The sequence below is a fragment of the Tachysurus fulvidraco genome, chromosome 26 (genome assembly GCF_022655615.1).
Source record: "Tachysurus fulvidraco isolate hzauxx_2018 chromosome 26, HZAU_PFXX_2.0, whole genome shotgun sequence".
Taxonomy (NCBI): domain Eukaryota; kingdom Metazoa; phylum Chordata; class Actinopteri; order Siluriformes; family Bagridae; genus Tachysurus; species Tachysurus fulvidraco.
Genome location: NC_062543.1, coordinates 6177442 through 6194067, shown reverse-complemented (window position 1 = coordinate 6194067; position 16626 = coordinate 6177442). Strand labels below are relative to the sequence as shown.

The window sequence follows — 16626 nt, the reverse complement described above, 5'->3', positions numbered from 1 at the left end:
GTTTGACACTTGTATCTCTCTATATATATATATATTAAATGACTTGGGTTAAATTAGGATTAACGTTTTCTGCCATACACAAACTTTACAATGGAGGAGTTTATTTTCTGTATGGATTTAATAAGCCATTTATTTATTTATTTTACCTTCTTTCTTTTTTTTTAAATCTACTTTACGTTTCTAAAAATCTTATTTAACTTGAGGATTCCTGTAGAGGTCTGATTTAAACCATTTCTTGACTTTGCTTATCGTCTCATCTAAGAAGTCATTCATGGCCCTCCAGAGGGTAAATGAGGTCATGTTGAGCTCGCTTGCCCTGGAACAAATTAACAGTGATCCGTTTTTGTTGATAACCGGCTGTGAGAATCTCCACCGCATTCGGTGTGTCCAATTTTTCTAATGTGAACTATTATATACTGATTGTAATAGCTATTAGAAATAGTTACTGATGGTGGGTTGTTTTTGTGTCCATTAATGCATGTGTCATTATTGAAAAATGATAAAGGAAAAAAAAAATGCTTGAAGCTTGCACAAGAGCAGATGTGGTTTTACCACCATGGGTCGTTTTCTTAGAGTTGCACTTACTGTGGTGTGTGTTTGTTTGTTTTTTTCCTTTTTTTATTCCCCTTATATCACAGCAATCTTGCAACAATCCAAATGGAATTTTAATAAAGAATGATGTCATACTTTTAATAAATTTCTAGTTCCTGTTATGACTAACAGCTGTAAGCATGCGCTCTCTGGAAATACTGGAGACCCCTCCCAAAGCACTTCCATGTCTTCTCCAAAAAAAACTGCCTCCTTCAAACTATCAACGATTCTAAGTTTCATTATTATTTTATATGTATATAATATACTTACACGGTGCAGCTGCTAAATAAATCTCTATTGAAGTTATTACTAGAAAACTTCCAGCCAGCACATCATCTCCGCCTGATTCGGGAGATTAACTGTTACACTTACCCACTTTAACCGAGTGTGTCTAAGGCATGAGACAGAATCATCAGCCTGCTTATTTACTCTTGTTTTTACTCATTCCCACTGTTGCATGGTCTTTCTATTTAGTTTTGTTCTTAGTCATTTCTTTATTTTTTCCCCTTGTGTTTTTAATCTGTTCTCATCGTTTTATTTATTTATTTTTTATTTATATTTTTTTTTCCATTTTCTCACCTGCCTTCTTTCTTTTTCTTCCTCCCTTCCTCCCTCCCTCTCTCTGTCTGTGTCCTGCTGTGTGGTAGATGTGCCCAGGTGTGGACACTGAGATCTCTGTGAGTACTTTGCACTCATCAGCCCCTTTTTCATTTATCCTTCACTTCCAATTCTCTGCAACCAATTTCCCACTTTTATATATATTTATATATATATATATTGGCTGTATGAAATCATAGGCAGAATGTTGTTCCAGAATTCTTGACTTCTTTCTGTATCCATGTTTATTGGTATAGAAAGTAAAGCCAAAACTCCTCCAAAGAGGAGTGTTTTAGTTCTGTTTGTTTCCCCATCCAAACCCCATGTCTCCCCATACCCCAATATTTTTTATTTTATTTTATTTATTTATTTTCTTTAATAAAAAAAGGTACTTTTAACTCTGGCCATTGGGCCACTAGTAAGCTGCATGGTTTATGGTTCCTGCTCAAGATTGCACTAGTAGGACCCTGATGGAGATTCAGGTATTCATATAAACAGAGTTTTGGTTGGTTTGTTGTTGGTTTTTGTTTTTTCAAGGTTTCTGTTTTTATAGATAAAAATGGAAAATTTGCACAGACCAATATTATGAAGCATATGAATCAGTAACATAGATTTTTTTTTTGTTTGTTTTTTTGGTATTGATCATTTTTGCAGTGTCAAGTCAAAAGCAACCTCCAAGTTTTTTCGCTGTAAATCAAATACAGCCCAAAATTATTGTTGGTGTAAAATCGACTCGAATCCCAATTTCTGTTGATCAAAAATACAGAGTTCTGTTGTTGTAAAATTGAGTAACCCCAAAGTATCTTGGTGTAAAATAGAACAGATTCCCAACCCCAATCTTGTTAGTCGTAATTGTCTAGAACCCAAGAATTGTCTGTTGGTATTCATTAACTGACTGGACCTCCAATGTTACTGGTATACGGTTAACTAAATGTTTTGTTGGTGGAAAAATGGGTAAAACCCTCAAGTCTTGTAAGAACCAGTTTGTGATGTCACACTTATTTATTATAGCATATGTAAAGAGAAGTATTGTCCAAAATTATGCTTTCAACTCGAGTTATTTAAAACAGCAATGAAATAAAAAAAAAGAAGAAGAAATAAGCCCATAAATGAATAAGGCAGTTCCCAGGATAATAATTCTATTTATTTGTTTTTGTTTGTTTGTTTGTTAGTTTTTGGTATATAAGCTATTCGTAGCACCAGATCTATTAATGTTTCCACAGTGAGATCTGGATTCAGTGTAATTTCAGCACAAAGTGGAGTGAGTGGATTGACTGACCACAGAAAATCCCTGCTCATAACTCCTCTGTCCAGTTAGATCACCTGTGTTTAAAATGCGCTCGGAAACAACCAGTATAGAAGACGATTAGTAGTTCAGTGGAGCAACATTTCCAGCTGATGCCTGGAAATCAAGGCCAGGACTCAGGATACAGAACAGGATTTAATCAGCACAAAAGCATGCTTTTCCACTCAGATACACGCTATACAGCTCCTCTCATACTTCCTGTTAAAAAAAAAAAAAAAAAAAGATGGGTTTTCTCTGTTTACTTGTTTCCTTAACATGCTGCTTGACTGTGATTTGTTGTAGGTGCCTCTCAGGCTGATTGAAGGTGTGGAGAGCAGGGATATGTTCCAGCTGCACATCATCTGTAAGGACTCCAAAGTCGTGAGGTATACACACACACACACACATATATATATAAAAGGCACAAAGGTTCCAACTTCAAATGTACTTAAATCATGTCAATTCTAAGTTTTGTGGTTTCTTTTCACTGTCGCTGTGGAGTGGCATGGCTACTTCAAATAGATGCTCACAACCTCTAATAGTTATTTAAAACGGCCATGACGGAGAACTTACTTTTGAAGAAAAGCCACAAGCTCAGTATTTCATTAATATGTACCTCACGTGGGTTCGTACATGAGAAAATCAGAACCCGACTGATTTGGAGAGAAACATGTTTTAAAATTACCAGAGACACAGCAAGGTTTGTTGAGTCCGTCTCCGACCAGATAGTACTGCGTGCCGGCCATTTTGTGCACATGAATTTTTTTTTATTGATTTGAAGTGTGATGTAACTTCTGTATCCTAGTTAACATTCATCTTTATAATAATACTTCTCAGTAATCATAAATAATTAGGATTTCAATTGAAATGACAAATCCACGCTTCAGAACACATGAAAAGACCTGAGCCCTGCTTTTTGACTCGTGCATGGATTAAACATTAATAGGGAAAAAAGCGGCCTCCAATCAACCCCCTTCATAGCTCTGATGCAGAACTAAGCCTCAATCCAAATCCTAACCCATTTTCTGGATTAGAGCACTGTATCCTCTGCTCAGCTGTTCAGCCTTTTGCTTATCACTTCATCGTGTTATCTCTCCCATAAGGATCGACACAGTAAGCGTTACATGCCAGGATTGCTTCATTTTCATAACAGTACAGACCAGCAAGGTCTGACCCGCTGTATGCACAGAGCAACCTGTGACACCACACACGTACTAACTTAACTAAATATCTAGATACAATTTGGACCAGGGATGATGGAAGTAACTGTTAGACTTTGGATGACCTTCTTAGCAGAGTGGATTATTTTACTTTCTGCTAAATGACATTTGAATAGCAGTGTTGTGGTGGTGATAGTTTTTGATGATGATGTTTGTGTCCTTCAGGTGTCACTTCTCCACGTTTAAGCAGTGTCAGGAGTGGCTGAAGAGACTAAATCGAGCTATTTCTCACCCCTCCCGTCTGGAGGACCTTTTCGCTCTGGCCTATCACGCTTGGAGCCTTGGGGGCTGTGCTGACGATGAAGATCAGCACCTACATCTCTGCAGGCCTGGTATATACTCACACACACAAACTAAATTGTGGACTTGGCTCTAAATGCTACACGTGCATTGCCTTTTTTTTATTTTATTTTTTTAATTCAGAGCATCATGTTTATTTTTAGAAACACTCCAGATTTGTACTGATTCAGCTTCTTTCTTCCACGTCTCAGGCGATCATGTTCGTCACAGGATGGAGACGGAGGTGAGGAGAATGGGCTTCGACATGCAGAACGCCTGGAGAGTGTCTGACATCAACAGCAACTACAAGTATGATCCACAAACTTTCTATCTTTCATCGTTGTCTTTTGTGTAAACTCGCTGTGTATTGTGATGATTGACTTTTAACGATTGAAAGCTGTGATGGAATCTAAAATTGCTTCAACTAAGCATTAGTTTAGGGTTGTGCTGCAACATTTAGCTTCAAGACGAGTATGTTTTTGAAGTGTGGTGATGACAGAATTAAGATGTTACATAAACACATGCACACAAACAGTAAGAGGAACCCAGGCTTATAAACAGCCAGCTCACGTGGTACGTTTGTGTGTATCAGCTGGAGGTTCTACCACAGAGCCCCAGAGGAGATGCCATGAAATGGAGATAATCATCTTGAAGGGAACGAACAGTAGGGGTGTGTGTGTGTGTACCATAGATGTACCATAGCTGTAGATAATTAAAGCAGGCCAGGACCTGCTGAGATCAGTGTCAGCAGCACACTCCAGCCTCTCTGTGTGTGTGTGTGTGTGTGTGTGTGTGCTGTTGCTTGTAGTTTTCTCTCATTAACCTGTGTGTTATACAGTATGTTCCTGAACCCCCTTGAGGGAATTAATCAATCAGCATGGTAATAGACTAAATACAATGCGGTCATCGGTCTGACTGAACAGAATTGGTGCCATTCCTCTTGACTTTTCCCACTTTCCAGCACCCTAGAGTAATTCATCTTACTTGAGCCTTCCAAAAGTAACAATCACAAGGTCGCTTGACCTTGAACACTTTGAAAACTCATTGACCTATGAGAATAAAGTCCAGCCCTATTATTGTTTATGGAACAGAAACTATGTATTGCCTTGTTTTTAAAGGGGAAAATCTAAGACTACAAATATTTAGATGCTGTTAAAAAGAGAGAAAACTTGTGTTGGAAAATGCTGGAGTAATTGCAATAATACACAAAACCACAACTAATAGAAGTAGGAATTGTTCAGAAATGAGTTTTCTGGGCTTCTGGTTGACACAGATGAAAATTGTTTACTGGGAGTTAAAGGTGTGTCTTATAGGATGCATGCATTTACCTCTCCCTCCCCATCTGCTGTAGTGTGACAGGGGAGAGTTAGAATGAGCCCGAACGAATTAGGGAGAAAAAAGAGGGATTATCATGTTTTCAGTTTTGGTTTGATTTGGTTTTATTTTATTAAAGTGCATTAATCTTCAAATCTGTCCTTTTTTTTCTTGCTATGATCAGACTGTGTTCCAGTTACCCTCAGAAGATACTAGTGCCAGTGTGGATCACAGATAAAGAACTGGACAGCGTGGCCTCTTTCAGGTCCTGGAAGAGAATTCCAGTAGTGGTGTACAGGTAAGGTATACACAAAGTATCATCAAAATCATCATCATCATAAAATGATTCGGTTTCTTCCTGTTATGTTTGTAATGTAACCGTTGGAGACACCTTTTTAGAATTTTTAATGGTTTGTAGTGTGGCTTCTCAACCTCTGTCTTCGTCTCAGACACCAGAAGAATGGTGCTGTGATAGCACGCTGCAGTCAACCTGAGATCAGCTGGTGGGGATGGAGGAACACCGAGGACGAATACTTGGTAACGTCCATCGCCAAGGCCTGCGTGTTGGATCCTGGAGCCCGAGCATCCTGCAGGACACGAGGGGAAGGAGCCGATTCTTCCGACTGCGACTTCGGTAATGTTCCAACTGTACAAGCTAAACAGGGTGCCACGCCCCTGCGTAGAAATGTTAGCATACCACTGTGTCAGAAATCATTACAACAAGCAAATGGTGTGGTTTCTCTTTAGTGTTACTTATTTTAGCATTAGCAGAATATTTGGTCAGAATATTTTTTTTAATATATTTATTTTTGGTACATTTGGCTATGTGATCTAATGGAAATACAGGAAATAGTGCTTTTCGGGACAGAGGAAAATAATATTGAGCACAGCACCAAACGGACGTCATTTAAATCATAGTTTAGGCAAAAATAAAATGCACAAAACATTGATTTGTAATCAGGTTGTGACACCCTGAACTGAAATTGTACTAAAATCGATTCTCTGGAGGTCTCTGGAGACCTGTAAAGTACCATCCAGAATATTCCTGAGTATAGACAATATCCTCGCCTCAGAAATAACAGGCTCTTCTTTTTTTTTTTTTTATCATGACTTTCAGCGAGAGGTGAAAATATCGATATTTCTTAAGCTGTATAAACTTTGGGAATATAACAACTTTGGATCATGTGAATAATGTACAGTTGCTAGTCCCATTCACCCTGTGTTCAGACAGAAATTTTGCAGCGTTAGATAAATGTGCTCTGTCCTGTTTTATGTTCATTGCTCTTCCACTGATGGTAAATTAATGGGAATTGATGTGATGAAAGCCAAGGATCATTCTCCTCCTTTTTAAACTGCAACCGAATCTGCAATTAAACTCCAGTGTCTGTGCCAATTAATTCGCTAATGGTTCCAGTTCCCTCAGATAATAATGGCATATAGATTATTCAGGCAAGAATAGCGATTTGGTCGCGAGCCATGTGTAATTAGTTAACAAAGAGGGGCACAAACTTTTCTGGGGACTGAAGACAAGTGGGTCGCTGTTTGGAGCAGATGCAGTGGGGCAAAGTGGAAATGACTGCTTTGTTAATGACCCTATTGTAATATTTAGGGTGTCTCTTTTGGAAAGGTCATCTTTGTGATTATCGGCCTTCCTTTTTGTTTTCCACACTCGGACATCCAAAAGGAACGAACATTCGTTCCAAATGAGTTCTGAAATTTTAAGCATTTTTAAATCTCCAGTTACTTTTAGATCTTAAGGATATGTAATTCTTTAATCCACCTATTTATCATCACCAGGAGTTTATCCCTTAATACGTTTCCTCAATGCTCGTCAGACAAGCTGATCATTTTCAGCTTTCCGCAGTTATCCAATTATTTATGAAGTTTAGTTAGTTGTAGACTCTGTTTTGCTGGTTAATGTGGTTAATTAAGGTTTTTCCAGAGCCAATTAATGTTTTATTTTGTTTGTCTTTTTTCCCACACTCTCTTGTCTCTCAGACTCATCCCTTGCTGTGGGTTCAGGTCCTGATGCCAGCACTGCACCACAGAAGCTGCTTATCCTGGATGCGCGATCCTACACTGCCGCAGTGGCCAATCGCGCCAAGGGGGGTGGCTGTGAGTGTGAAGGTAAGCAGCAGTCTTTATCCCCACATACACACTCCGAGTTCACACAGGGGACAGTTCTCCTGGGTGGAGACATGTTGGTGCACAGCTGTGCCGTGAGTCATTAGCTGCCATGCTGCGATACAGCATATGACAAGCAAATTCAGTGGTTTCTTTTCAGCCTGTCTAATTTTAGCACAAGCAGAACATGTCAGACAGGTCGCTTTGAAGGGTTATTTGGGTATAAAGGGCTTTTTACACGAGATGCTACAAGTCATTCTGTGCTCTGCTCGTCTCTGCATCTGCAATGGGAAACCTTTTGGCTGCATTCTCCTGTCAGGCACACGCAATAGTCTGCTGGATTAAACCCGCCGCTTCACCATCTGCTGCTCTGCCCCATGTTGCTTCACCTTCCTTGTCTGCCTCTCTTTTGAAAATAATTGAAGTACTATAATTCTTATAAAATTGAGACGAATTGAAGGCTAAAAGCCCCTTAGCTGAGCGTCAGAACAAGATTATAACACCAGCCTGACTGCCTTAAACTTCTACTGATGATGCACCAATTGCATCATCATTGGAAATGATCAATTAACCCAATCTGATCACAATCAAGCTTTCAGTTTTGTTTCATCTCTGGATTCTACCATTACCAGAACATTTTATAACCGTGACGTGGTTCTAAATGATTTAAGTTTATATCACCGCTGAGTTTCACTGTGTTTTAACATTGTGTGTGTGTGTGTGTGTGTGTGTGTCTGTAGAGTACTACCCAAACTGTGAGGTGATGTTCATGGGCATGGCTAATATCCACTCCATCAGGAACAGTTTCCAGTCTCTAAGAGCTGTGTGCAGTCAAATCCCTGATCCGGGCAAGTGAGTATACACTGCTGACCTTTTGTCACCTTCAATACCATGGTTTGCTAATAAAGTATCAGCAACAACAATAGTATCATATATAAATTGTTAAAATGACAACTATATTTTAATGTACTTTCATCTTAACATGTCGATGATGAATATTTGCTTATTCTTACAATTAGCTCTTTAACTAAGTACATTTTATTTGTGGCTCAGAGCTAGTAAGAAGACTAAATATTCTCAGCCGTACGCTACCAAATATTTATGGTGGATTCCACTTAGTTTTTATTCAGTATTTCTTTCTCTGTGGCATGGTTCAGATTAACTGGGACAGGCCTAAATTGGGCTCAGAGATGCTGACATATTCCTTTGCACTTTAAAGGTTAGCGTTAGGTAGGACTTTTTCACGAGGCCTTGTTTAGGCCGATTGCAGGGATATTAATTATCAATACTAGATGCCAGACTGCTGTAGCGAAAGGCTGTACATCCAAAAGAGTTTTTTTTTTATTATTATTATTATCTGAAGACGTATATTTCTAATAATATGTAAAAATTATTGTTCTATTTTGTCACAGCTGGCTATCTGCACTAGAGAGTACACGCTGGCTGCAGCACCTGTCTGTCATGCTGAAGGCAGCCACTCTGGTGAGCTCCGCCGTGGAGAGGGACGGACGTCCGGTGCTCGTGCACTGCTCTGATGGCTGGGACCGCACACCACAGATCGTCGCACTTGCCAAGGTCCTGCTTGACCCCTACTACAGAACTATTGAGGTAAAATGAAATCTGTAAGAAAATCTAGAAATGCATGAATAAAAGGCTGAAATACAGAGAACAGGATACATTACAACACAATAAACACAGCGCCTACTATATAGTTACCAACATCACCTAAGTACACAGTGCATGAGGATAAACTAAAGGACACATTGGTGCACAGATAAGCAAACTGAATGAAATCACCTTTTATTTGGGGGATTACTGAGCTTTCATGAAAGAATATATTCAATATTGAGTTAAAGCCAGATCAAAAGTCTCTATTTAAATCTGAATTCTTTTATTTGCTACGTCTATATAATCTGTTTCCTATTGGGAGGAAACGCACTCAAAAGTCGAACCATTGATTCAGTTAATTATCACACCTCGATACTCACATACTCTAGATTTGTAACCAGGACTCTTGTATTCAGTATAATTATCTTTTTAATGTTATTTTACATGTTTTCAGCACACTTGGTGCTGTCACTTGAGTTAAAATCCTGTTGTCTGATGATCGTTCCCTTATTTGTCTTTCAGAATGCATTTGCAGTTTTGATTCCCACTGTCCTTTTCCCTGCCGTGTTGTATAATAATAGTGCTGTTAAAAAGCAAATACTGTTATTGCGTGACTTTGAGCCACATTTCTTTAATCTCAACAGGGTTTCCAGGTGCTGGTGGAAACGGAGTGGCTGGATTTCGGTCACAAGTTTGCGGACCGCTGTGGCCACGGCGAGAACGCTGAGGACGTCAACGAGCAGTGCCCGGTTTTCCTACAGTGGCTGGACTGCGTCCATCAGCTCTTAAAACAGTTTCCCTGCCTATTTGAGTTCACTGAGGCCTTTCTGGTGCGTGTCCTCTGCATTGACCCATTTATTTTATCTATTTGCTCCCATACTAAATTCCAACGGTCTCACAATTCTTCTCGTACCTTGTTTGGATTGTTGCAATTATAAGTAGATTGTTTATTCTGTTTCTTAAGGCTGTACTGTTCTTGGTGTGATCATTTGTAATTGTTTAAAAAAACATAAAAACAGTATCGATTGTTTTGCTGAAAAATATATAATCAAATTTAGACAGAAGACTTTAAATTGAACATTTTCACATCCTTAATCCATTTGTTTATATTAGTAGAGATGTAAGAAAAATGAAAGAGTGAGAAGGATGGATATAAAGACCTCTGCATTTGGCAAATGATGAAACTTGAGATATAAAATGGGGGGATAATACTTAACCAGGACCAATGCAAATGTGTTGCAGGTGAAGCTGGTGCAGCACACGTACTCGTGTCTATATGGAACATTCCTGTGTAATAACGCCCGAGAGCGAGAATCCCGAAACGTCTACAAGCGGACATGCTCTGTCTGGTCGCTGCTCCGTGCCGACAACAAGAACTTTCAAAACTTTCTCTACATCCCCTGCCATGATGTGGTAATCCTCTAGTTTTTAACAAGCTATTTAACAGGAAAAAATAGTGCAGTGCTGATTTATTGTATGCATTGATTGATTTTAATAATCATCTTTCACCTTTAAGAGTTCGAGTAGATTTTGACTGGACGTGACGACACAATGCATCTGGACTAACTTTTTGCAACCTCTAACCCCGCGACAGATCTTGCAGCCTGTGTGTCACACGCGAGCGTTGCAGTTGTGGACTGCTGTGTATCTGCCCACCTCGTCCCCATGCACCGCAGCCGAGGACACTATGGACATCTACCTGAGCCCCTCATCTCAGGGAGAGGAGCTCACCTCGCGCTCTCTCGACAGGTCAGTACAGCAGTATTTATTCTGATCAGAGAACTAAAGCTAAAATAGGATACGGCTTGTGCAGATATGTCCTCATCTGGACAGCTATCATAGCAGAACATCAGAAGAAAATAACACTATAAAACAGAATGGTACTTATAATTATACAATTATTTTATATATCAATTCAAGAATAATTCATTTCATGATGAACATTTAATGTATTAAAAATAAAATTCTCCGTTTTGCCTGCTATACATTTAGATTAATTACAATGTTTTTAGATTTGTTACATCACCATTGCACACACTATTAAAATTAGTATTTAAAAAAAACAATTAGTTTAAATTTAGGATACCAGTGTTTAGCATTTTAATGGAAACTACAGGGTTGTTGTATTTTTTTGTTACAGGCTACCTAAGACGCGTTCAATGGACAACTTGGTGAGCGCTTTTGAAAACGGCTTAGCCCTCACACGCACCTCCAGTGATCCTAACCTCAACAAGCACTGCCAAGAGGGAAGGCCACATCTGGAGCCTATGATGGGCCAGGGTGGCAGTTTTACAGACAACTTAGAGTTTACCTCTGACATCAAATTGTCTTGTGATGACCAGGAGGTGGATACGTGTGAGGAGACGCCACCCTCACCCTCCTCTGAGTCTTATCAGGAAAGCTGTGTGGATAACAGCCCAGAACCATGTCTCACCACACAGCCTCTGCCATCCTTGCCTCATCCCTTAACATTAGACCCGGTTTCTCCGGTGTCACAAGCCCCACCCATTTTACACCAGACTTTGCTTCAGAACACCAGCCCTACACTTCCACCATCACCACAGCAAGAGCAGGCTAGGACTGTTAGTACCACTTTCCCATTCACTACTACTGAGGATCCCCCTAATGCACCGATCTCAAATGGCATAGAGAAGGAAGAGTGCACCGCCGAGACGCTCGACTTCCCTTCACCTACCGCTGGGGAGCTTTTAGAGATCAAAAAACTCACTACACTTGTCCACTTGGAGGATTCCACTGAAACCATAAAGGATGAGTATGGCACTGTAGCCGACCTGCATTCTGTTCAAAAGGTCTCCGCCCTGTCTACAAATGATGAAAAGTGGACTCAGAGTGTTAAGAAACTTCTCCGTGCCCAGTCTAGTAGTACCAACGGAGGGTACAGAGAAGGGCCACGAAATCTGAGTAGTCCGGTCCAGCTTGGTTGGATGTCAGCGGTGAAAAATGCTGCACTGTGCACTTCATCCTTCTCCTCAGCCCTGGGACCATCGTTCCGGCAAATTCCGCCTTCATCTCACTGTGTGGACGATGACGGCCTGCCAGTGCCGCTGGATGCCGTGCAGCAACGCCTACGCCAGATCGAGGCTAGCTACAAGCAGGAAGTGGAGGTGCTGCGGCGGCAGGTCAAGCAGCTGCAGATGAAACTGGAGAGCAGGCAAAACAGCTCGCCACCATCCGAGCCAGACATCTATTACGAGGATGACATTGTGAGTGACACCCCAGTAATTACAAAGGGCGAGGAATACATTTTGGATTATTTTTTTTTTATTTGCTAATCTCTCCCGTCTCCTTGTTTCGTTAGACATGCCTCCGAGAGTCTGACGATGGTGACGAAGAGGACTCTCTCTCGGCCCACAGCGAAGACCGCCTAAGTGAGGGCAGCTGGGATCGAGTGGAGAGAAAGGATACTGAGGTGAGTCTCTTTTGAAATTTAACTTTGTAGTCTTTGAATTTACTATAAAATAAAACTGCACAAATAACCAAGGATGTTGGAGTTTTTAAATGTGATTCATGCTTCTGGAAAGTGATGGAAATTTAATAGTTTAACTGGATGAAAAGGATTAAACTGTAAAGCAGCATTAAGCTCAAGAATTGTATGAGGACATTTTCTAAAAATTAAGGATAATTTCTGTGCTTTATAAGCGTTTGTCATATCTCAGCCATGTGGACTTGTATTTGAGTCATTTTGTACATCATTAGGGTGTTAAATCTGAGCCCAAATCTCCTTCTGACCCTCGCACAGGTTACCAGATGGGTTCCAGACCATATGGCCACACATTGCTTCAACTGTGACAGCGAGTTCTGGATTGCTAAGAGACGACATCACTGCAGGTAAAACCATTAATCCAAAATGCACCACACTGTGTTTTAAATTAGTGTGATGATAATGAGCGAAGAGGCAAAAGGTTTAATTGGTAAAAATCTAAAATATAAGGTTTCTATAATATTTTGCTGAAGTGTTTATTCCATATCCTTTTATTTTTATTTTTTTTACAAATAGACCTTGTGAACATTATGATGCACTTGTGATAGTAATTTTGTTTCTTGCCGACAGACATTTTAAATGATTATAATGTTGATTATTTAATAAAAAATATTACGCAAGCATTCAGATATTAACTAAAAGAATATGTCTGTCTTAACAGGAACTGTGGAAACGTGTTCTGTAAAGACTGCTGCCACTTGAAGTTGCCCATCCCCGATCAGCAGCTGTACGATCCAGTGCTGGTGTGCAACTCGTGCTATGACCTGCTGCTGGAGAGTCGAACGCGGGAACTTCGCTCGCAACAGCTCAAAAAGCCCATCGCCACAGCCTCGAGCTGAGTGTGTTAATCAAATTCCCACCCTGTGGGCTTTCCAGGCCCCCTTATGTAGGTGCCATGAGAGTCACCTGCTGTTTTTGGCAGAGACGCAACGCCCACACCGGTTAGTGAGGATTCATGGGTTGTTGTGCGCTAAAGCACTGCGAGGAAGTGGGCAAGCAAAAACTGTCAGAGAACGGATTGACGACTTAAAGTCTGAAAAAGAGAAAGAGGTGAAGATTTTTTTTAATCACACAGAGGAGCTGAACTGAGTTGAACTACTCTCCTTTCTGGTTGATGGAGAAATCGTTCTGGTGAAACATCCGCCAGAGGGCACTGTGACTAAAATGGCCCTAATGTGAAAAGCTTTTTCATCTCATAAAGAAGTCTCATTATATCCATAACTCTGTAGAAGTCTGTGTCATGGTACGGACACCGATTTAGCCCTCTCGAGCTTGTATTAAAACCAAACACCAATACAAAAAATCTTTAGAGGACAATCTCTTGTCTGCCCTTGAAGCCAGTGACTCCATGGTCTCGTGCTCCACCCAGAGGCTTGCCGTATAAAAGATGATGCTGCTGCTACAGTATTTAAAAGAAAACTAATTTTGTACCATTATTTTGTGCACTCTAAGCTGTTGTAAATTTGAGGGAAATCTGAGACCAAACCGAGGGCGAAAGGGAGAAAATGTACGGTTTGTTTACTCTGTGGTCTGAACTTGAATGTAGCATTTCTTTCTTTTCTTTTTTTTTTTTATTTCTTTGGCCTTTTTGTATGTCTGAAAGGAGTCATGGAAGAGATCAATGTTGCCATTGAAGCTGAACTAAGGCCAGTTATAGTGTGGAAAATAATCTTTGTATTGGTAGGAGGTTGTCATTGTGTAAATGAGCTGCTGTACAAAGGAGGGAGACAAACGAACACGATCCATGTGATGGGAGGTGCTTGTTTCTTCTGCCCATATTGGAGAGAGAGAGAGAGAGAGAGAGTGCATGCTAAAGGATACTGTAGCAATGTTGCACTGTTCTTCCTTGTTGCAATACTGTTCTTAACATGCTCTTGTCCGTTTGGTCGAATCCTAATTGCCACCTTTAATGTTTTACAGATTAACATACAAGAAGGAGGATAAAATAGTTTGAAGGTGCGATTTATAATCTTTAAGCCCTTTACTGCCTGTTATGTGAATTACAATTCTGTTTAACCTAATTGTGCTTTATGCTGTTTTTTTTTGTTTTGTTTTGTTTTGTTTTTTTAAGAAAAGGGTTAAACGAGAACTTTAAGAAGTAAAACTGACCGATCGGTCATACTGCAATATCGTGAATCAGTGGTTTATAATTATATATAAATTATATAATTGGCACTAAAAATCCAAAATGGCACCTTTTTAATAACTGTTAAAAATGTCATGTTAGCTGATTAGTATACTAGCTTACTAAAATGAATAAAAATGGGCTGTACGAAAACGACAGTCACTTAAACTAAACATTTCTTGGCATGTTAAAAACAGTGTTGAAAAACACAGGGAGCAAATGATGGGATATTCAGTAAGTTCAGGGTTCAGATCATTCGAATTATTCAGACCTGAGTAAAGTTCTCTGGATTGGAATATTAGCATTACATAAACCCTCAAAAACAACAACAAAAAAAATGATTTTTTCTTTCACAAGTGGTTAGTAGGTGGACATTGTTTTACTGTGTTCCTTGAAATACTAGTGCCATTTATTTTCATTTAGATTTTTTCCTTCTCTCTTGGAATGCACCATGTCACTTATCAGTAATGACTAAACGTATAATGGTACGAATACTTAGCAAGTGAATATTTTCAGAGGTTCTCTTGATGCCTAATGATAGTTTTTTTTTTCTTTCAAATGGCAAGATGATGAAGGAACACTTTTGATTTAGAAAAAGTCAACCAAACCCACTGTAATATTATCTGTACTAGTGGCTGGAATTTGTCACAGTTAATGTTGTAAAGAATTGCACTGTTCAAATCCAATCCCATGGCGCAAATAAATAAATAAATAAAGTCTGTGGAATCTGCCATTCCTTATTTTTCTTTTTTTTATTTACAGAAAATAATACAAAAAAATCTAATCTACTATAAATGCATTATACACACAGCTTGAATTTCAGTATCTAGTTATTAAGTGTTTAATTTCGCCTACAGAACATTAATTTGTGTCATGTTAACAATTTTTATTTATTAAACAATGTCATACTCTCAATCTGCTTAGCTATATTTATTGTTGTGGAACGTCCTTGTAATTAGTTCCTGTTATGGCAGATGGAAAAAAAAATACAACCCAAAAAAAAGTTGAAGAGAAAAATTGCCAGCCTTAAAATAAATTGATTGATTATATAGTCTAGGCCTGGTCTGTGCTGCATTGTGGTTTTATTTTCTTTTACAATCTGCTGGACTGAGTGGAACATGAGAAATTAGATGATCTGGAAAGAGGATGATCAATAAGTGCAGCAAAAGTAATCAAAAATGTAAGGTACCAGTAACAGGCTGTGTGGATAGATGGATAGTAAACATGAAAATAAATAGATAAACTTATTTCCAAATGTACTGTAATAGTATGAACACACACAATACATTTCATTTTGTTTCCTTTCATTCAGTTCAAGTTGCTGCAAATGTCAAGTAAACTTTCAACACTAACCTGGTACCAGAACTGGTGTGCTTTTGACACCATGAGAATGTCAGCGAGCCAAAGATGATTATATATAAATAACGCCTCAGTGTGTCACTAGATTTTACTGGTTTTTAGTTACATCTAATGTTTACTAAAAAAGTTTCAAGTTCATCGTCTTGTGTATAAAGAATGCTTTTTCTTTCAGCTGCTCCCTGGTGCTTGCAATGTATGCAGTTACAGTATGAAGGGGTATATTAGGAGATATTACACATTCAATGGTTTATTATAATAACTTAATAATTTTTAGTACTTTATGTACAATAACTCTCACCATGCCCCTCTCTCTCTCATTCATATATATATATATATACATACATACACACAGTACAGACCAAACTTTTGGTCAAATAGCCCTTACACACCCCAAACACACCTCCGTAAGGGCTATTTGACCATGAAGGAGAGTGATGGGGTGCTGCACCAGATGACCTGGCCTCCTCAGTCACCGGACCTGAACCCAATTGAGATGGTTTGGGGTGAGCTGGACCGCAGAGAATATGTATATTATATATATATTCTCAAGACTATGAAGGTTATACTTGAAACATACATGATACAAGCTAGTTCCTCTTAGCACTTGCATTGTTTAATTATT

At 39.2% G+C, this 16626-nt stretch overlaps 1 protein-coding gene across 6 annotated transcripts in view; it reads left to right on the top strand.

Moving 5' to 3' along the window:
- The window catches only part of mtmr4 (myotubularin related protein 4), a 53052-nt gene extending 37676 nt beyond the window's left edge, over window positions 1-15376 (top strand). For 5 of the 6 annotated variants that reach the window (XM_027132878.2, XM_027132880.2, XM_027132882.2 and 2 more), the window contains 16 exons: window positions 1239-1268; window positions 2777-2859; window positions 3859-4025; window positions 4185-4281; window positions 5471-5584; window positions 5736-5920; window positions 7285-7413; window positions 8151-8262; window positions 8823-9018; window positions 9663-9848; window positions 10261-10431; window positions 10613-10767; window positions 11159-12242; window positions 12338-12448; window positions 12779-12867; window positions 13182-15376. In XM_027132878.2, the coding sequence (XP_026988679.1) occupies window positions 1239-1268; window positions 2777-2859; window positions 3859-4025; window positions 4185-4281; window positions 5471-5584; window positions 5736-5920; window positions 7285-7413; window positions 8151-8262; window positions 8823-9018; window positions 9663-9848; window positions 10261-10431; window positions 10613-10767; window positions 11159-12242; window positions 12338-12448; window positions 12779-12867; window positions 13182-13359 (3087 nt within the window). In that variant the 3' untranslated portion in view covers window positions 13360-15376. The remainder of the gene's footprint in view (window positions 1-1238; window positions 1269-2776; window positions 2860-3858; window positions 4026-4184; window positions 4282-5470; window positions 5585-5735; window positions 5921-7284; window positions 7414-8150; window positions 8263-8822; window positions 9019-9662; window positions 9849-10260; window positions 10432-10612; window positions 10768-11158; window positions 12243-12337; window positions 12449-12778; window positions 12868-13181) is intronic. The other variant, XM_047809116.1, reaches the window with a different exon arrangement.
- Window positions 15377-16626: the final 1250 nt, after the last annotated feature.